Source organism: Perna viridis, chromosome 11, assembly GCF_037379345.1.
Source record: "Perna viridis isolate PV_CMFRI_1.1 ecotype Kerala chromosome 11, ASM3737934v1, whole genome shotgun sequence".
Taxonomy (NCBI): Eukaryota; Metazoa; Mollusca; class Bivalvia; order Mytilida; family Mytilidae; genus Perna; species Perna viridis.
This window is the reverse complement of record NC_142455.1, coordinates 9321924-9344429: the sequence shown is the minus strand read 5'-3', so window position 1 is coordinate 9344429 and position 22506 is coordinate 9321924. Positions and strand designations below refer to the sequence as shown.

General features: G+C 32.1%; 1 protein-coding gene across 2 annotated transcripts; it reads left to right on the top strand.

The window, feature by feature from the left end:
- Positions 1–301: 301 nt before the first annotated feature.
- On the top strand, positions 302–20552 carry LOC148602898 (uncharacterized). Of its 2 annotated transcripts, XM_088551789.1 has the most exons (11): positions 302–574; positions 1564–1660; positions 2101–2200; positions 4395–4544; positions 6061–6192; positions 8843–8915; positions 10184–10392; positions 12215–12260; positions 13130–13221; positions 14180–14365; positions 18103–20552. In XM_088551789.1, exons 2-11 carry the CDS (start codon positions 1610–1612, stop codon positions 18165–18167), a joined length of 1104 nt encoding a protein of 367 aa, XP_088407915.1. In that variant the 5' UTR covers positions 302–574; positions 1564–1609; the 3' UTR covers positions 18168–20552. The 2 variants fall into 2 exon arrangements, with proteins under 2 accessions (XP_088407915.1, XP_088407916.1); XM_088551790.1 differs by lacking the exon at positions 2101–2200 and having other exon boundaries at positions 526–574.
- Positions 20553–22506: the final 1954 nt, after the last annotated feature.

Genomic DNA, 22506 nt, shown 5'->3' with positions numbered 1-22506 from the left:
CGACATATCAATATCCAAATAAAAAAGAGGAGGGTTGCAGGGTCAGAGGAAATTCGGACTATAAAAAAATATTTTCTAATATTACGAAACATTGATTTTTGTCCGCCTTGGCTTGCCATATAAATATTTTCTGTATAGCAATTATTTTCGCGATCTCCGCAACCATCACATTTTTGTCATTCAAACGCAAAAATACAACCGGGCGCATTTTATTATATCTCCCGGACGCTTTTGATTGTCCCGTCCGTTCCTAGTTACACTTGAAAAGTTTATACTCTGTGGAAAGAAAAAAGCCTGGGGTGTTCTGAATGAAAAAGGTGGAAACCCCCGTTTACATACATGTTCTTTTGCTTTTAGTAAATTCCTGGTTACTGATGTTTTTTTCCAGATCTATGCCTATGTAAATATAAGTGTGCACATCCGTTCACGCGACTCCAGCGACAATAAAGTCAAATCGAGATAAATAGATTTGTCCTGGCTATAAATAGACGTGACAATATTATTTAGTGCCAATCCCTAAAAGCCGACCACAATAATAAAAGGAAATGGATGCAGACTACTCCTTTTAGCATTGGTAAGTTAAGTTTTATACAAAATATAAATACCAATTAAATTGATATATGCTGTACATGTAGTGTACACGTATTTAAAGAAGTTAATTTAAGCAATGAATATAGAAATCTTCAGAAATTGTATAAAAGTAGCCAAAATATCAATTGAAAACAAACCTAGAACCGAGAATTCTACAATTACTGTTGCTACAATAAAAATCTGGCTCAGCATGTCGGACTAGTTCAGAGAAGGGTCTGTTGGGTTGGTTTATCATCTCATGAAATATTTGCATTAATCAAATATTAGGTCACAGACACTTTATTGTTTCTATCAATGGCTATAAGTATACTTTTCTCATATTTGGTAGTAACCGGCCATTGATAGAAACAAATGCATTTGTTGCTTTTACCATGGAAGTCTAGATATTATACTTCCATGGTTTTACCTTTCTGTTCCCTTTTCTCTTGTGTTTAAGTGTTATAATTGTACCTGGAACAGTTCATTTTGGAGATTCTTTCCCTATTGCCACTGTCTTATGGTTGAGATTTTAAAGTGAAAGCAGTAGTGGATCGAGGGCCTGCCCCTCGTTTAGAAATAAATTTGTTGAAAAATTGTGTGTGTTAAATCATGAAAAACACGCACTTCGTGATCCTCACTGGTTATTCTGTCAAGAAATTTTTTTGCCCCCCGTACCTAAAAAACTGGATCCGCCACTGGAAAGGAAATTCATATACTGCCAGTATATAAAAATTCAGTTGTGAAGTATTGTTCACAGAAAACATATTAATTTAAACAAAAAATTCCCATAAATCTTACATTTCTATGAATATGTGAGGGATTCCTAATTTTCATTGACTTCGGGGGATCAGTCTCACTATTAATGTTGAAGGGTAACCATGTATGATATTTTGAAAAAAAAAACCCAAACATATAGGTTGTATTGTAACAAATACACCAGCGTATAATCTATTTATAAGCAAGAATAGTGTGACTCTCTCATTTTCTTTTCAGTGAGCTCCTATGAAGATGATACATGTAAATGGTAACAGAATAGATCATGTCATTCAGAGGAGGAATGGGTACAAAAATGAAAATCATTGTTGTAGTGGTATGCTGAATAGTAAAAACAAGGAAAAAAAAATAATTTCCAATTTGCATTAGCACGAAGATACATATGCACATGTATGTCTCCTTATAAGTTACATGTAGGTGTGCATTGATCTATTTGTGCATTTGTATTTCTTATTTTATATAGTGGTAATTAAGTAACTTTAATATAATGGAAATGTTCATATTGATGTTGAGAAGAGCAGCATTAAGTACATGTATCCACCCTTAAGATTTGTAGGATCCAAATTTACTTTCACAAGTTGAAGGTCTTGAACTTTATCAAGTTTCAAAGCAAAAAACCAAACATCCTTAATAATGTGTCTATGAAATGGGTTGAAGGGCCAGGACCTAGATAAATAAAACTTCAATGGTCTTATGTTAGTGTCCTGGACCTTGAACCACCAAAAATTTTAACCCCTAATCTGTTCTTTTTTTTAGATTTGCCTAATACAGATTGTATATGGTTGTCGTCCTGGTCAGGTTGAAAGGTGGAATGGCAACATCAAAATTTGTTGTTATCCTAATGTTTGTAGACCTGGTAAGGACCACTTTTAAATTCCATAAGGAAAAATATCTAATGGGTCAAGTTTTGCTGATCCGAAAGTGCTCAGAGTAAAGTTCACTTTCCTTTATGATGCATGTACATGTATGTTGAATAGAGGTAACTTCTAAAATTAGGCTGATCAGCAGCCAGGGTCTGCCTGACTTTGAAATACTTATCATGAAATTTGCTTGCCATGGGATAGTCAGAGATGGCTTATTCAGACTCCTTAGTATGTAAACAGTGATATTTATAAGAAGACTAATTCTTCGGTCAAGGGGAGACAACAAAATAAACATGAATTATCGAGGAATTCAATTTCCCATGAAATACAATTGAACATAATAAAAATTATGCCAAACAACCTTTGTGGTAAAAAAAAAGTGTGTTTGAAAGTATAATAGGAGTAGAAACTCCTATTTTTTGTGTGAAATACAAAGAAAGTCTTTTAGAAAATGCTACAGAAAGGCACTTTCCACCACTCATACATAAGCAATGCATGTAGATGAAGGAAAATATCAAATTTATTATTACCAGTATACCCACATGCATTAAGGTAAAATGCAATCACTTGTCCATTGTATTTTTTAGCTCACTTGGCCAAAGGCCATGTGAGCTATTGCCATCACTTGGCACCTATCGTCAGTCATCCTTCATCGTTAACAAATTTTAAAACTCTTTTCCTCTAAAACTACGGGACCAATTAGAATAAAACTTGGTATGAACATTTCTAAGGTAATTTTGCACAGGACTGATGTGGGGATTATTTATCTGTCAAAAAAACATGGCCGCCTTTACAAAAAATAGAATGTAGGGGTCACCAAGGCTTGTGAGCAGTTCAGGCTCTCTAGAACCTCTAGTTTTGTAACAGATTTCTCAATTTTTATTAGACTGCAAGCATCCCCTGTATTTGGTATATAGCTTTCTCATTATGCTTTGTACCATATCTTTGCTTTTCCGAAAAGTTTGTCAGTCATCTGTTGTGTAATTGATCAACTTAGTAGTTTTAGGTGTTGCAGAATGGAAATTATCGTAATAGATTTCTCAGTGCCTATAGGAGGAAGTGCTTAAATATTTATTATATTGCTTTCTCTTGATGACTTGTACCCTGTCTCCCCTTTTCTGGTTTGTTGCTCATCTACTTCCTGTTTACAGCTACTTCCTGTTTACCGATTAACTTAACTGGTGTCCCAGTAGTAGTTTTTAGCTGCTGCATAATGGAAATTTTCCTTACAGATTTTTGGCTTCTTTCATTCAAAGTTGTCAGATGACTCCATGTAAGAGTTATTTTCCCCTTATTTATAAGACAAAAATTTACATTTTTAGCATTTTTCAGTCAGTATTCAATTGATGAAATGATTTTTACGATAAGTCCTACCTAAGTCTTCATGGAGTCGAAATTGTCAGACAATGCCTTGTTAGAGTTATTCCCCTTGAAAGGCAAAAATTTAACCAGGTGAGCGATTCAGGCTCCTGGGAGCCTCTTATTTGGATTAGGGGCCAAATGGGCCGGAAACTATCATTTTCCTTGTGTCTTGTCAATAACTTGAGTAAAATTTAATGGATCTCATATAAATTTTACTACAATGTGCCTTATCACAAAAAGAAAGACTTTTATTGATATTTGGGATTATGACATGAGCAAAGTAAGAATAATGGGCCAGAAACAAGAATTTTGTCCGATTTCTGGATGATAAATTAAGTAAAAAGAAATGGATTGCTTTGAAGTCGTACCACAAGGTGTCATACTCCCAAAGAGAGGTTGGGAATTTATTTTGGAGGTTTGACTGGAAGGATTTGAGAACAAGGGCCGAAGAGTGACCACTTTGATTCTGGTCAAATTCTTTTCATGTATCTAATCATACCGGTAATCAAAGTTTAAATCTGTATCAATTTTGAATGCTGTGTCCATACTTGCCCCAATTATACATGGTTTGACTTCTGTGTGATCGTATCAAGCTGTGCCGTGTGAAGCATTTCATTAGGTATGGTAAAAGTGCTTCTTAAGAGGGTAATGGAGATACACATTTTCTAGAACATCTAAAACAATTGGTGAACAAGCAATCATATACACCTGTCAATTCTTGTTTTAAACTACTTTTAATAGACCCATTTATTGTGCATGTATGGAATACAAAAAGAAATTGGACTTTTGATGTCATTTCAAAATCATGATTTCCTTTTTTTGCAGGGCAAAAGTTTTCTTTGTGCCAGGTTAACGATGAACATGATACCTGTCAAAACTGTCCCAAGGGTTATGGACATCAAGATTTGATTAACACTTCTGACTTTCTGATCCAAGTAGATCCTTGTACCAAATTAGAGGATTGCTCAGTATATTGTGAGTTTACAAAGAAATACAATGAGTCCTGTCTAAATCAACCTCTTTTGGACTTAAAGGAGGTAGACCTAGGGTAAGGGACATAACTCTTTAAATCAGTTGTATGTTTGTATTGTGCTCAATTTCACCAAAGCCTATCAAGCTTTCATTTGAAACAGAATGAAATTAGTCTAAGTTACTTTGATGCTTACATAAGATTGATGTAAAAAGCTGAATACAAATGTTCCAATGATTTGTAAGAGTTGTGTCCCTTACCTTAGGTCTACCTCCTTAAAATTAGTTTGGTTCAGGCCAAAACAAATAATACTCTTGTTTCCTGCCACTAGCAAGAAACAGTTGGTAGTTAGGTTGGGAAGTTATTTCATTTTTCAAAAACATTTTACATTGAGTTAAATGGGGTACAATTTAGACATTAATTGTGCTTGAATCAAAGTGGCCCAAAAATATTTAGGGTAGGCACAAAAATAGGGTAGGTAGGGTAGCAGGAAATAGACATATTATTTTTTTTGGCCTCATGCAGTTATTTGGTTTTCCAAAGTTTAAGTAGGAGTCTTTTTAAAAATCAGACAGAAGGTGATTCATTCATGTCAGAAACCCACTGAATTCAGTTTTATTTCTTGTGCAGAAACACTTACTGATCACATAACCAAGTCTTAGTTTTTCATTTGGTTGTTGCACTTTTAAGATATAAATTATAAGATTGTTCATAAAATTTGCACCTTGTAAGAGTTATAGTTCTTGATTTGGTTTGATATGGTTGACTTAAGTGGGAGATGAATGTATGATTTTAACTTTATATGGACTGATACTTAAATGCTTTGAAGGGATTCATCGTTCAGTTTAGAAGGGTTTCAATGTACATTACCTTCTTAACTTTTTTCTTACACAATTAAGAGGCTGTCCTATGGGTGGCACAGGGTAAATGTCATCCCACTGAATTTTTTGTTCCAATGTAACATTTACATCATTTGTATTTTGAGTAGTAAAAGATTTTTTAAAGCGACAATGGATGGCTTGGAAAATGATTTTAAAAGATCCCTTTCAAAGCAAACAGATTTTGCATAAAATTAATGAATTATCTCCCTTTTTCAATGCTTTCTATGTTATTGTTTTCTCTTTAACCATTGAAATTAATAAAAAAAAACCTAACATTCATCTTTGAGAAAGGAAGCATTTGTGATATGAAATGGGTACAAATTTTTGGAGAACAAAATTGTCATGTGCCACCCACTGCCTGGTTTTTGCATGGACTCCCTCTTTAACCTCAGTTATATTTTGTATTCAATTTTTTTCCTCTTAGCATGTCCTCTGTACAGGATTTAGTATGTTTTTTTATTATGAATATGAACATTTTTGAGATGGGAAAATTTTTGCTTAATTCACTATCAAGAAATTTCCCCAAAATGCAAAAACGTCTTCCTTACCATGCCTTTAAAAATATCAAAAAACAAACAACAAAAAAACAGTTATGGCACAACAGTTTTTGTTTGATTTGTCAGTCTGTCTGTATTTACAGCTGATTTGAGGGAGGAGCAAGGAAAATGTGTCTGTGATAGAACTAGGGGATATTTTGGCCATGATCGAAACTTGTGTTTTCCGGATCCCAACAATGGCTGTAAGAAAGCTGGCTACCAATTAACTCAGTCAGGTATCAACCTCTTTACAAAGGTTTATCATTTGTCTCTCAAGTCAGGATGCATCATGGTATACTAGCATTCGTCCGTTCACACTTTGCACTATAACTGAAACATTCTGCCACTAATGTTTGTGAAACTTTGGTGAATTGTTTCTTTCTATTGATGTGAGCGTCCTTTTGATGTTTAAATAGATCTGATTTTTTTTGCTTTTGAGTAATGGGATTTTATTCATACAAAATGGTGGGGGGGGGGTGTTTATCTTTTCATACTGTAACTCATTCACACTTAAACTTAAGAGAATTGTTTATTGATGTCTTAATGTTGATTTACTTTTTTCTTACATTTTTAGCAAATTGAACTTTTCATTTTCCCTTTTCTTATTAGCAGTATATGCTACCATTTAGAACATTACTTTAGGATATTGGTTACCCACACTGTTGTTCTCATACTACTGCAAAAAATTGCTGTGCTGTCATTGTCCTTGTATGTAGACACTTGGATTCCAGACAGTAACTTGTGTTTTATTGTAAAGATCTTATGAAATTACACCACGAGGTGCCATAACTCAAAAAGGAAGCAAGGGATTTTTTTGGGGGTTGTGAATTGAATTGTTTAGGAATTAATGGCGAAAAAAGAACCAGAAATGTGCATTTTTATGATATCTAGACAACATCTTCAGTAAATGTGAGTGGATCTCTTTAAGATTTTACCACAATGTGTCATTTCACAAAAAGAAACTTGATCTTGAATTTTGGGGTTGTGACTTGAATTGTTTAGAAATTAAAGGCCATAAAAGAACGAATTGGAAACAAGTATTTTCCTAATATTGGGACAATAACCTAAATATAAGCAAATGGATTTCTTTGATATTTCACCTTAAGGTGTCACACTACCAAAGGAAGAATGTGATTAATTTTGGGGTTTATGAATTAAACCATTAAGGAATGAGGTGCTAAAAATGGGAACAAGCAAAAGGATTTTTTTTTAGTCTGGACAATAATTGGGGATTTCCTTGAACTTTGACCTCAAGGTGCCATACAATTAGAGGAAGACAAGGATTGATTTTGGGGTTTGTGACTTGTACTGAGTGGTAATTAGGAGCCAAAAAGTAGTCACATCATTTCTGGTTAAATTCTTATCCTGTGTCACACATTTAATCTCAATCATAATTAAAGAAGTGTCAATTAAGCTTAAATGGTGTGTCCATACTTGCTGAAAAAAAAAACAGAAAGAAAATATGTTGTTCAATAATTATGTTTATTTCATTGTATTATTAACACTTTTATGTGTTCACTGATATTAGGGGTGTAACGATTACACTCTGCTAAGATCCGATACATATCATGATTCTTAGCTGATGATCCAAATCCTGTTGCAATTTTTAAAGACATGTTGGTTGTGATATTTCAGTTACATTTCAATAAATTACGAAAGAAGTTTCACATAGTCAAAGAGTAATCAAGGGAACCAAGGTTATAGCGGTTATCAAAGGAATGTAATCAAGGGACTTGACTTTTTATGAACAGCTCGGCGGGTGTTTCTAGAAAAGCAGAGGATGTTTACCCGACCGTTGCACCTGGTACATGCTCTCAGCTTTTAGATGCTCGTTTGCTTTTGTTACTGTGTATGTATGATTTTAGTTACTTTATGTTCTTTGTAGTGTATGTCTGTTTTCCGTGTCTAGTCTTTGTCCGACGTAGAGGAAAGAGGAAAGGAAAACTATGACCTGTTGATTGAATTTGTTTTCATGGTGTAAATGGATACACCGTAACGATCCACCAGTTCATGATGACGACCATAAAACTTCTGTAGTGATGATTTCAATCTTGTAGCAACATAACCCTGTTCCAGAAGCCTATATGTTATATATCTAGTGCGATGCAAAAAGTCTGCATATTTTTGGCAAGCTCTGGCATAACGTACGAGTTATGATATGATCAAGTTTGTAAGTGATTGTTAGCTTTTTTTCCTTTACAATTTAAGCACATCTAAAGTGCTCAACCAGATTTTTAGATGTCATAAATTCGTTTTAATTTCTGGTTTGGATAAGTGAGAAATCAAATCGGAATTTTAAAAATGGCCCCAAGTATCATTTTCAGGATTGTAAGTTAACATGTTGTGATGCTATAATGCACTGGTGGATGGTTACCCACCTACTGATCATAATATCAAGGTTATCCCATGTGGTATTACCTAAATGAAGCTACAGATATTCTTTGACATTTTAATTTTTGAATTATGGATATTAGGTCAAAAGAAGGAAATGTTTAAATGGAAATCAGTTTTGAAGTTCATTTTATGTTGAAATCTTATTCTCTGTCAAATATTTAATCACAATCCAATCTCTGAACTGCATTAAGCTTGAATGTTGTGTCCATATTTGCCCCACTGTTTGGAGCACAACCAATTTGGCTACGTACATGTCTGTTCTGACTGATATATAACGGTGATGCAGGTCCAGATGTGTATGAATCTTTGTTTTGGTCTTAGGTTATGACTAAAATAGTGCTAAGTTGCATCTCCTTCACAAAATAAATTGTTGGTAAATATAGGTCTGATTAACAAAATCTATTATATTACAATTTTTTAAACATAATCTTTAAAGAAGGCAGCAGTATGTATGATTTTAAAAGAATGCTATTTTGATGTAATATTTTGTAGGATACTGTGAAGAATGTAAACAGGATTATTTTAAAGATCTGGATGATTACAGTTTATGTAAGGAAAAAACCAGGTATGTAGAATAATTATGTAGCAATCCAGCTAAGAATCATGTAAAATGTGATTTATGGGTGGAAAGCCTACTTATTTTTATTTTTGATATTTTGTTTAAATTGCCATAGTAAACAGAAATTAACATTAGGTTTTCATATAACCTGTGTTCTTTTGAGATAAAAATTATAAAGAATGCACTGTAGATTTCAAAATTAAGGGAGATTACTCAGTTAATGACATTCAAATACAATAGAATCTGTTGAACTTTCAATGTTGATTATCTCCTAAGAGCAGGCAGATTTGAATGAACAATTACTCATTACATAGTATAGACCCATAAAACAACTTAATTACAAAAATAAAAATATGTAGCCGTTTTTGGGGTGTATCACATTTTCCAGATTTTGCATGATTCTTAGAAGGACAGCTACTTAAATCAACAACTAAGTACATCTTATACCAGTGATTTTGTTTCCCTTTCATTGCAGCCAAATATAGGCTATTTCCCTGGGAGACTTTTCCCCAAAATGTTAAAAAATATTTTTCCCAAATGTCGGGCATGATTTTTGAAAACCAGGTAAAGTTGCCACTGAAATGTTCCTCTAGGTCTGATTTCTTGGCCTGGTACTTTGTTCACTTCAGGGCAATGTTTTTTTTCAACAAGTCTTAACTAATGAATATTAGGAGAGTGTAATTGTCAATGTGGTATGGGTTTTCAGTTTCCGATTGGCATATAATGCATTCGGAACAAAATCACTATATTCAATGCATGTGATTCTGCTGCTAGTACTCTCTGCATGTTTTGAAAAAAGCAGGGTAATTTGTACAAAAAATGGGACATTTAAGCATTTTTAAGGCAAATTTGAAGGCACAATCTGTATTAAGGTTTTTTTTTTTAATTGATATGATAGAGCACTTATGAAACTCATTAAAAAGAGCATGGCGTTCATACCATCCCAAAGCCATCTGTAGGGAACAGAAGCTGTTGAGGATTTATATATTTTGACAGAAGCATTATAAAGGCTTGCCATAATGTAGAATTTAATTTCAGACTAAAGTGATAACAATTTCCCTGTAGACGACTTTGTTTTTTGTCCAAATGGTTATATAGGTGAGAAACAGGGTAATCATTTCATGGGCTTTGCTCAATTTTTTCTAGTTTGGTATTTTAGTTTTGGCATTTTAACAAAAGTGTAAAATACATTTGCTGAAAGTTAGACAATTAACAAACTTGATTGTAGAATTTATTTCAGACTTTATCATTGAAAGTTGTCTTCTATTTTTCAGGTGTGAGCCCGACCAAGAAATCAATGACCCTGGCTCTAATTTCAAAGACAGGACATGTCGCAAAAAGATCAGTCAACTGCACTTTCCACAACCCATAACAAAAAATGTGACTTCTATTGAAAGGGAAATTCCAGGTGCACGGAAGAATTTCTCTGAAAATTTTAGATTGAAGGATAACCCAGGTCACAACAGTTCCAATGTTACAAAAAGTAGGGATACAAATAATGGTATTGCTTTAAGCGGGAGTTCATGCAAAAACCAGGCATTGTGGCACATAACAGATTTTGTTTTAAACAAAAATTCACCCATTTCACAAATGCATCCTTTATCAAAGTTAAATATTGGTTTTTGATTTAAAGAGAAATAAACTACACATTAAGCATTGAAATTCATTGAAGAAAGAGAGATAACTCTTTAATTTGAGTAAAATTTGGTTGCTTTGTTAGAAATCTTTAAAATAATTTTCTGACCCATAAATTGTGGATTTAAAACAAACTTTATACTATTTGACATACATATGATATACACATTACATTGGCACAAAAAAAATAAGATAAATCGGGATAAATATTACCATGTGTAATTCATATCATAGGATCTGCCTGATTTTTACATGGACAGCCTCTTAACAGTTTCCTTTGATAACAATATTTTTAAATAGTGTAGACTGTACAACTGCTCTCTGTGACTGAGGGAGATCCTGTTTCTCTGATCTTTGCAGCTTAAGGAGGTAGACTTAGAGTAAGGGATATAACTCTTGAAATCAGTGATATGTTTGTATCATATTCAATTTCATCAAAGCCTATCAAGCTTTCCTTTGAAACAGAATGAAATCAATCCAAGTTACTTTGATGCTTACGTGGAATTGATGTAAAATGAAGAATACAAATGTTCCATTGATTTGTAAGAGTTAAGTCCTACCCGAGGGTGTACTTCCTTAAATATACATTATTTTTCTTTTCCTAAACTGTGCAGATACTAACATATTAAAGACAGTCAACACAAGTCTAAAGTCTAACAAGTCTGATAAAAAATATTGTAAAATATCCTCAATCACCTGAATTACTGATGTAAACTTCAATTTAATAAGATCTCTAAATAAACATAAGGTCTGTATTTACATATTTTAGAAGTATCTATATTTTGCTTTTGCAGGCCTTTGTAAACAGAACTAGAATTGCTAGATATCTTATTGAAGGACCAGCATGTACAAATAAGGCCACAATAAAAAAATCCTAAATTCTCATCCAAATTTGTTCAAAATTGGGGCGGCTGGTATATTCTAACTTTGATTTATCAATTTTAGTGGAAAATGCTGTCCATTTTACATAAATTGACCTAAATTGGACAAAAAGTCAAAATCAAAATGATTTTTAGGGGCTTAAAAATTAGGTCAGAAGGGAATAAGAATCTAGGATATTTTTTTTTATTTTGGTCTAGCTATTATCCTTTGAAGAAAAAAAAAACAACAAATAATTGTCTTGTTACATGCCATTCTACATAAGATAATTAATCTTTTAAAAAAAAATTATGTCCATGTACAAAAATATCACTCATATCATTATTGCGAATCGTTCTCTGTCAGTACAAAAAATATGTCCTTCAAGGAGGAAACTCTCATTGATAGCATTAGATCCAGCTTTATGTAAGAAAATAACTAGCATGCAAGAAGTACCGGAGATTTTAACCCTACTGGTACTGTAAACAAACCCCCTGTTATGATATTTTAACCCTCCTGGCTGTGATATTTTAACCGCCTGTAGGGAGTTAAGATATTGTATGGGGATTATGTTAAAATAACCTTAGAGTCAATATTTCATTCGATATACTATATGATATTTTAACCCTGAGTCAATATTTCGTGTGGGTCAAAATATCATATGACACTGGTACTCAAAACAAACAATATTGAAATAGGAAACCAAATCTAGTACGAAGAAGTTCTACCATGTGCAGCGCTTGGAATGAAAATAGTATTATAATGATTTATACTTTACAATTGAATGAACTGATTTACTCTTTTCTTATCAGGAGAAACGGATAAAAATGAATCAGACAGTATAGACAGTGACATAATGTAAGTATGATATATAGTGGCATAGTGTAAGTAACATAGTGACATAATGTAAGTATAATATATAGTGGCATAGTGTAAGGAACATAGATAGTCGCATAATGTAAGTATAATATATAATGGCATAGTGCAAGTAACATAGATAGTGGCATAATGAAAGTACAATATATAGTGGCATAGTGCAAGTAACATATACAGTGGCATAATGAAAGTATAATATATAGTGGCATTGTGTAAGTGACATAGACAGTGACATACTGATAGTACAATAGAAAGTGCCATAGGTTAAGTAATATAGATGTTGACATGATTCAACTTAGTGAAATAATTATAGGATAATTAATTGGAAGGAGTGAACAACCAAAATATTATCATGAGTACCAAAGAACACCTCATATATAATGAGTGTGCGGAACTTGTTCCACTCACAAGTTAAATCTTAATGTGTTCTTTGCACGAGTGATAATATTGTGGTTATTCACGATTACCAATTGATTATCCTATTTATTACATAAATAGATTTCCTGCATTATTCATCGTTATTTTCAACATAAATTTAAAATTTTGTGAATGGCAGATTGATATTCATGTTGTGACGTTTTGGTGAGAGAAAGCGCAGGAGTGAAATTACTGAATTTATTTCACAGTGTGAAGTATCGAAAAAAATTACACTGGGAACATTTGATGAAACACTGCTATCTACATAATAATATAAGTAAAATAAGTAGTTACTTCATTAAAGTCATTGTTATATGACCTCAAAATAAAAAAAAGAAGTAAACTATCTAATTCTAATTTTGATATCATCATTTTGTCAAACAGTTCAGAATGTTATCCGATTTATAGTAAGTTGCTTTTTGATATCTTCGTAGATTTGGTATAGTGGTTGGTCTTGTAGTGGTAATATTGTGTGTGGTGTGTATCGGAGTGGGATTAAAGTTATACAGAAAGTACAAAAATGAAGGTATGAAGCAGACACAGTGATATTCAAATTGGCTTATTATTTAAGTACAGCTCTGTCTTATAACCAGGCAGAGGCTTATGATTGGTGATTCATGCATTTCTTCATCCCAGTTTTTTTTAATTTGAAATCTTTCAGTAGGCCTCATAGAAATTGTATTCAAAAATGAAAATGCAAATAAAAGTTGGCCACTGGATATATTACATTTAGAATTTGGTTACATTTTACTACAGAAAAGTATGGGAAAATTTCCAGCCAGAATTTATACACTAATTTGTCAACATATTTTACACGGTAAATAGCAGATTCAAGGAAATGAACATAGTAAGAGTTGTTTTTAGTACGTAAAGTCAATGTATTTGGACAGTTTTATTGATTATCTTGAGATATGATGAATCACCCCTTGCCTGGTTTTTAGACAGAACCATACTTAGATCACTAGTATAATGACAAAAGTTTGAATGTGAAGTAAATGATAAAGAAGTTTTTAAATATGAATAAATCCAATAAGTGTTTAATTCCGACTTTGAACGTATGTAGAATCATTCTTCCATTCAAATGACCACAAAGGTGTCAACTCCAGGGATGATTTTCTTCAGCTTTTTAGCGGAATTCTGCTATTTCAAGTTTGGATTTTACTGTTACGATTCTTTTTTTTACTGTATATTTACTTCCGATTTAACTGTCCTGCTTTCAATGGAAGCCTCCCAATATTTCATGGAAAATTCAATAACCTCCTGCTTACATCATGATGTCAAAATGGGAGGTTTAGTTGTATTCACAGAAATTTTTCCCTGTCTTATTTGAATTTCCAGCTTAAACTCTTAAAAGATCACGTCAACTTGTGTCAAAATATGGCAAATCTCCTGCTATGAGGAAATTTTTAGTGAGAGATTTTGAATTTTGAAGGTTAGCACCTATGTGACCATGTAAATATCTTCACTCCTTTATTGTTTTGTAGGTATTTCACAGATAAATAACCAGGAAAACGACAGCAACTCAACCATACAGAACTACCCATTCTCATCTATCACATGCTGTGTTGGAAAAATATACAGTACTAACAATTATGATAAATCATGTTTATATGACATACATGAAGCTACTGGGGTTAGTGTTGGAAATCATTCAACAATGACTGTAAAAGGTAGGAGTAGCTACAAGGCTAAATTAAAAATCAAAGACTGAAGTCTTCAAAGTGGCTAATCGTCAAATATTCACTGTCACTGATTTTGGCACACTTTAAACATTCGAAATGGTACAAATGCAATATGCTCTAAAGTCTGTGGACTTCAGCAGAAATCTTGGTTCCCTTGATATTATTGTGTACTTTTTCGTAACTGTTATGACCTGAATGGCTATATATAGATATCAGTGTACTGATAATATATATGACCTTTATATAATCAATTGTAACAAATGCCTGTGTTTGAATCGGAAACTGGGTAATATTACATAAATTCAATGCTAACGGATCATTTTATCTTTTAATGTAAACTTCCCGTTCTAATACAAGCAAAAGACACTTTTTCTTTTTCTTTCCCATCATATATTTTCAGCTACAAATAGCATACATTAAAGTTGTATTGGGTCATTTTTGTCTTGCCTGCGACAAAAATCGAAGAAGGCATGCCTTAGGTTTTGCTTTTCCGGCGACGGCCAGTGGCAACAGCGTCCACAAATTTAACATTTTGTTTTCTGATAAGTTCATTTCAACATGAACCCTTTATGCTAGGTCAATGATATTTGGTGTACAGATGCATTACAGTCATTGCACCACAAATTCATGTAAATTTTACGCATATACCCCCTGTCTAATGCATTCTGTTGTGGTAACACAAAAATGATAATTTTATAATTTCAAATTATTATGCAAAATATGAAAGCAACACAAAAAATAATATATAACAAACATACCATTAAATTGACAATATCAAACGGGCGAGACTTATCTCTGTGATAACAGTTTATTCTATATTAAGTGCTGTTATAGACAGAATGTTTCTCCCTAGGGCTCATGTAATAAAAAATGCAAAACAAAATTAAAACAGAAAATCCTTATCTACCTACACTGTTTTTTTCCAAAGGTGTTCAGTATGTATATATATTTTTGTCCTAGTATGGGAATTAATAGATTTTATACACCTTATTAACAAAGTTTGGAGTATACAGATATCACCTTGTCTATCTCTTGTTCCAATTTGATCTATGACCACACGTGGCAGGTGTAACTCATCCTAAACCACTCAATGGATTTTGATGAAATTTATTAGGAGATTTAGCCATTTTTAAATGCCAATGTGTGTACGAGGTAGATCATCATAAAGTGAATTCAAAGGGAGATAATTCAAATTAAAGTTATCAGTCTCATTTACCTTTCCTTGGTCAAATGGCCATGCTCTATGTTCATGAGATATTAAGTATTGAAAACACACTGAAGTATGATCTATGCATTGTAAGTGCAGTATTTGTGTATATGCTAAACAGAAGTAGTCAATATAAAGCTGGGAATGGTTTCTTCTTTAAAATTATATTTGTAATTTACTACAAAAATGTTTGAATTTTGTTCATATTTGTGAGTAATTTGCCTCCATGCTGTCAGTTTGCAGAAGAAGTAAAAATATGGATTTTCAGTATTATGATATTCAAGTAAATTTTGTGAAATAAGTACCATTAGCATAATGATTTTGAAAGTCCAATTTTTTTAAGCTTTGCAATGGTATGCAATTTTAAGATGTCATTTATTGTGGGAATTCATAGTAAAACTTTATAAGTTACTTTTTGCTCACCTAAACTGAAGGTTCAAGTTAGCCCTTGCCATCACTTTGTGTCTGTTGTCTGTTAACTTTTCACATTTTGCTCAACAATATGAAAACTCTTTGATAAATTTTGACCAAACTTGGCAGAAATGAATAATGCTAGAGCCTTTACAAAAGATCCACTTCTGGTTTAAACAAGATGGCCGTCAGTGGTCATTTAAGCCTGTGATTGGCCAATTTTCAAAGGTTAACCCCTCTGAATCCACAGGTGCCAATGTTTTGAAACTTGATAGGGTTAATGACTTCAAATTAGACTCTTGTGAGGTTGATCACTGTAGATATTATAGTATATAGCTAAAACAAGTCAGATTTGCAATTTCTCTCAAATTTGCTGCATGAATAAAGATATTGTAAAAGTGAATAATGCCAAACCATGAATTCTGTCTTATAAATCTCCTAAATGCAAATGAAATTAGAGTTAATTAAATGATACCTCCTCTCCCCCATTTTATACCTCTTCCTTTTGACCTCCATTTTGATTTTGATCTAAATCTTAAAAAGAGGTTTCACAATGGTAATATATCTTAGTCATTCTGTGAAAGTTTAATGATATTTCTTTTAGTTGTTGTAGAATAAATTTTAAATAAGATGGGTACAAAGAATGATTAAGTCTGTGTTTTGCAATGTGTCATCCCCAAATTAATTTGGACCAAAATATAAAAAAGGAGGTGTACAATGGGAATATCTAATGCAGGTTCTGTGGAAGTTTCATGATATTCCGTTCAGCCATGTAGGAGGAGTAATCGTTAAGAAATGGGCCATTCATGTTCCTATGTTACTAAATTTTGCTATGTGAAACCCCCACATTGATTCGGATCAAAATCTAATGGGAATTAGGTAATGAAGATTCTGTGGAAGTTTCATAAAATTCCATTGTCTGGTGTAACGGAGGTTACAGATAAGAAATGGGTCCGTATCTGCCTAATGGAAAGAATGGACAGAGACCCTTATCACTATGAATCCCTAAGTAGCAGTCTTTGTAAGAATCATGCAAATTCTGTTATATGCATTACACCCAAACAAAAAAAGCTACACATTTTTATATGCCCGTCAAAGACGGGACATATTATGGTATGTCGTTGTCCATCTGTCCGTCCGTCATCCACACTTCGGACAATAACTCAAAAATGCTTTCACCTTTCGATTTTAATAAATTTCAGATTTTTTGCTTCCGTGCTATGAATTTTTTTACATAAAGAAAGGGGGATTTTCAAGTTTTCAGACAATAACTCAAAAACACTTTCACCAACTTTTATGAAATGTTGGTGAATTATTCATACATGTATCTATTGAAGTAAGCTCTGTTCTAATTTGTATAATGTCAAATTTTACATTTTTGTGTTAAGAAGTTTTGCTCTTTAAAAAAGGCCAGAAATGGCCAAGGAAATTTTATTTGTTGAAAAATCGTTTAAAACATACCACTTATTATGATGATCAACTAATAAATATAAAAGGTACTTGGTAACCTTGGTAACCTTGTCAGAAAAGTGTGTTTTAAAGAAAATAGAAATGTATTGGTGAAAAATCAAGACAACAAACTTAATTAAAATTGAGGTAGCCTTGATAGTGCCAAATTTTTTGTGCATTTTTTATTTATTTTTTTTTGGGGGTATTCACAGTGTTTCTAGTTGATCATATATATATTCATGAAAAGCATAAGGACAAGTTAAAAGGCGTATCATGCGCTTAAAGCGCAGCTGTTTATTTGTCATTAAGTTGCTTTGTTGGTCTGTATAATAAAATATGTAATTATTCATGCAGATCTGTCTGCTCTTAGCCTAATACTAAGGAGATAATTCACATTAAAAATCTAATAGGCTCTACTGATTTTAATGCCATTTACAGAGTTATCTCCCTTTATTTTGAATTCTACTGTACATTCTATATAAACTTTATTTCTTAAGAACAAAGGTTATATGAAAAGCCACTTGTTAATTTCTGTTGTTCATGGCATTTTAATCAAAATATCAAAAATAAATATATGTAGGATTTCCAACCATAAATCACATTTTGCATGATTCTTAGCTGGAGTGTGACTTAATTATTTTTACTGTTTTTTTTTCAGATAGTCACCAAAGAAACATCAATGAGAGTGATCGAATGTTGGATAATGAACATGAACACTATTAAGTATAAGTGTTTGTAAGAATCAGGCTTGAATTGGTTCAGAAATTGTTCAATAGAATATTAGAAAAATAAGTCTTTGACAGAGTTTTATCTGCCCTTGAAATGTGCATTTTCAGTGCATTTCAATGAAATTACAACTCAGTGCACCAATATTTAATAGGTTTTTTATGTTTTGATATCTTTAAAGGGTTATAACCTGTCCTAACGTTTAATTTTAACATCATTTAAGTCCATATTCTAATTGTGAGCTTCAAAATTTGTTCTACACAACTAAATGGAATCTCGTTTTTTCTCCTTGCTGCTGATCATGCAAAAAGTCAAATTACACTACCAAAATGATAGGTTTTTTCATACCATGTTTCACCCACTGCCTGATTCTTACAGAGACTGACACTTTAATGTAAAAGTTTTTCTTACTGACCACAACATCATGCTTGAGCAATTTTCTTTAAATTTTATCCAGAGGAAGCAGGAAGCTGCATGTCATCTGCACTGGTACTGGATCTGCCTTGTTTGTCTTGTATATTTGCTTTTTGCATGTGACAGAATGATTTAAATATTTCTTTTTATAGCATTCTTTGTAAATTTTACATGTATATAAAGACCATCTGTTTTTTTTGTTACTAGGAATTTGCTGGACCGAAGTTGTTGTATTTTAAAGTTTAAGATAGTTTACATATGTCATAAATTGGTATGGTGTAATTTTTAAATCATCTTTTTTTATATTTTTACCAGAATTACAACTAATGCACATGAATGTTCATCTGCTAAATATGACAGCTTCACACTAGATTTCTACCACTAAATACATTTAAATGTGTTTTATCTGTTGATATGTATCAGCTTAAGATTTTATGCTATATTTCTATGAACTATCATGTTTAATATTTTGAACCTTCCAGATCTTGTTGATGGCATTATGGCAATCAATTGAGATTTTTTTTAGTTCAAAATGATATGGTGTGTTTTAAAATATGAATGTAGTTTATGTTTTCAGGTATGATTTGTGCATGTACATGTACATATGTACAATTTTAACAAGATGGTGAAAGGTTATTTTGATATTAATAGTTAATTAATATATATGTGAATTTATCAAGAAATATATTTTTCGATCAGATTCTTTATATGTTGCATATCAAGTGCTAATTTTAGGCATAGATTTTCCTGTAAAATCATAACAAAAAGCTCAATGGACCAATTCAGAAATTCAACTTTCGTCCTCGTAAACAACTTTGCGTTGTCACAGCGTTCACGTAAAATACGTTTTAACCAATGAGGAACATCATGAACAGTAGCAGTTGTAGGATGCTATACAGTTACTAAATGGGTCAATTTTATGCTGATTGGTCAAAATATGAGTTGAGGATGGACTTGTGCAAATTGTAATTTTTATATTTTTTATGTATCCTTGCCCTGATGCATCATTATTTTTCCATTTTCTTTCTTAAAAGCTGTAATTCTATATGACAGTAAAATGACAGAAAAGAATTCTCCACACAATTAGTATGATCTACATTAACTGCATAATGACCTTTTATGTATTTATCTGCATCCTTGCAAGAAGTAATTATTAAGTGCAAGTGTTTGTAAGAATCAGGCAAAATGGGAAAAATCAGAAGCATGCATGTCGGAACCCCACTGATCAGAAACATGCATGTCAGAACCCCACCGATCAGAAATATGCATGTCATAACCCCACCGATTAGAAACATGCATGTCAAAACCCCACCGATCAGAAACATCCTTGTCAAAACCCCACTGATCTGACAATGCAATTTCACTCAAGGATACTTTCAGTAATTGAAAAGACCACTATTTGATCTGTGCATTTTTGGATTTGCTCAGAAATTTTTACTTACAGGGACTGACACTTTAATCACATATTTTCTCAATATACATTATAATTTATTTTAGTATTCCAATACAATTTTGATAAATTTAATGATTTATATGTAAAACAAAACATTAGAAAGGATATACATGAAAATTATTGATGATTTAAATGAAATTTTTGAATGCAAAGTAAACATACAAGTGGAAAGTTATTACACAATTACGGCCCTCTTAGGAGGTGAATATCCAAAATTGTCAACCCAAACTAGGGTCATTTCCCTGATGGCTTTAGCCTGAGGGGAATAACCTTAGTGAGGTTAACAGTTTTGGATATTCACCAAATTAGAGTGCCGTAATTTTTTTATTATACCGAACAAACAAAAGACTGACAAAAAATGCAATAATTTTTATAATAATAAAGTCATAATTTGCAGATAGGTCATTCACCTGCTCTTGTATTTTTGATGGGTTATTCACCGGTTTAGATTTATTTAATGATGGCATGACTTTTGGGGGATTTTCAACCTTTCTTGCAATAAAAACAAAAAAAAATATCCAAATTAATCTATGTCACATGATTATATTTCATCCAATAGAATTAATCCTTTATTATGTATGGTATGATAATACAAAATGTTTGGTATGCCAAAATTAATTCTATATTTTTCACAGGGTTATGCAGGTAAAACTTATATAGTTTTCTAAAAATTATGATACAATTATTTAAGTGTATTCAGTATTTGTATCTCGGTGTATTTTTGTGGCAATTGCTTGAAAGAGACTGCAAATATTAGATGAACATGTGTTTTCAATTAGTAACAAGTGTTTGATAGGATGTTTATAAAATGTCTTCATATTATTTTTAAATGATTTTTGACATAAAACTATGGGCTGTAAATTTACAAACATTTATTTTTAAAAAGCTTTTTGCAAGGGGAGATAATTTTTTGATTAGATTGAAATCGAGACTTGTTAAAATGAACAAATTTGGAATGATGATTAATAATGTTAGAGAATCTCAAGATAAGATTGAAGTGACTTCAGTTTCATTATATTAAAGCTGTATCAATCTGTCTATTTAGCAGGACAACTATTTAATTTTTCACTGGGATTAGCCATCAGATTTTTAAAGAAGTTGCACACATCTCATTTTTCAAGAAGTTGCACCCATCTCATTTTTCAAGGGGTGTAGTCATCTTATTTTTCAAGGGAACACAAATTGTGGATGTTATCAATTTTTAATATTCATTCTACTCAAACTCAAGTTTATCTATTTTTATTCAGGTAATTTTTTTGGAACTGACAAAGTTTACATGAATTTTCCTCATCATCTTCTTTTTCTTTGTAATATTTTCATACATAAAAATGCTTTTTAGAACAGATACTGTAAATTTAGAAATTGATATGTTTTTTTAGATTACATTTTTATTGAACCAAGTCACATTTTATATGGCCATTAACTTTTAGTTGTATAATGGAATACTGCTGTTGTCATCTGTAGACACTTGGTTTATGTGTGATAGCTGGAATTTAAGTTTGTGGATCTTGATAAAATTGTATGAAAAAATCCAAACTGCAAAAGAAAGATAAATATTTTGATTTGATGGTTATGGACCCAACCCTTTTTGATTCTACATCTGTGGTTGTGTCAAGCTGTGCCCTTGGAAGCATTTTATTTCTGTCTTTGAAATAAGTTTTACTTTTATTGTGAAATTCGTTTTTGCAAATACATGTACAATTATTAATACATATGTAATAAAGAAAGCCTGATAAGTTGATGGTATTTCTCATTATCATTATTTAATTTGATGTTTTATATCAGCTGGAAGTGTCAGCCAACCTTAGGTAGTAAAAATATGTTAGAAGAAATTTAAATATTGTATCCCTGGAAATATTTGAAGAGTTTTATCTGAAAATTAGATTGACAAATTATTAACAACTACTGTGAAAGTGCTATTGTTTATGGGATACCAATTTTCATGGTTTTCGTGGGTAGGCCAACCAAGAAATTTGATTCTCAACAAAAAGGAGAATCCCATTGATGTGTTTACTGTAAACCTGAAAACCAAGAATTCAAGAATCCGTGAAGTGTGTTTCTTCCCTAATCCACGAAAATTGGTATCCACGAATAAAAGTACTTTCACAGTAAGTAAGTTACATACAAATTTTTAGACTCTTAAAGTGCTACATGTACAAGTACAAAGAACATGTTTACAAAGATATTCTTAACAATCATAATTTGATATAAATGTGAACTTTAATTATTTTAATACACATATTTCCTGGCTTACTTACTGCCAAATATGTAAATTATCATCTGATTTTTAGATGGATGTAGATACTATCTAGACAGGTTGGATATACTGAAATTAATGGCAAATTCCGCCAATACTATATTGCTTATAGTGTAAGTTTTTGTATGAATCAGGCAAAATGGGAAAAATCAGATACATGCATTTCATAATCACTCCAAGCTGACAATATCATTTCATTCAAGGTTGCTTTC

Bases quoted from the DNA above. Each gene is read 5' to 3' on its own strand.
- LOC148602898 (XM_088551789.1), top strand. From the start codon at position 1,610: ATGTCATTCAGAGGAGGAATGGGTACAAAAATGAAAATCATTGTTGTA. The intron at 12,261-13,129 runs GTAAGTATGATA...ATATCTTCGTAG, and splicing joins AGTATAGACAGTGACATAAT to ATTTGGTATAGTGGTTGGTC. The intron at 13,222-14,179 runs GTATGAAGCAGA...ATTGTTTTGTAG, and splicing joins CAGAAAGTACAAAAATGAAG to GTATTTCACAGATAAATAAC.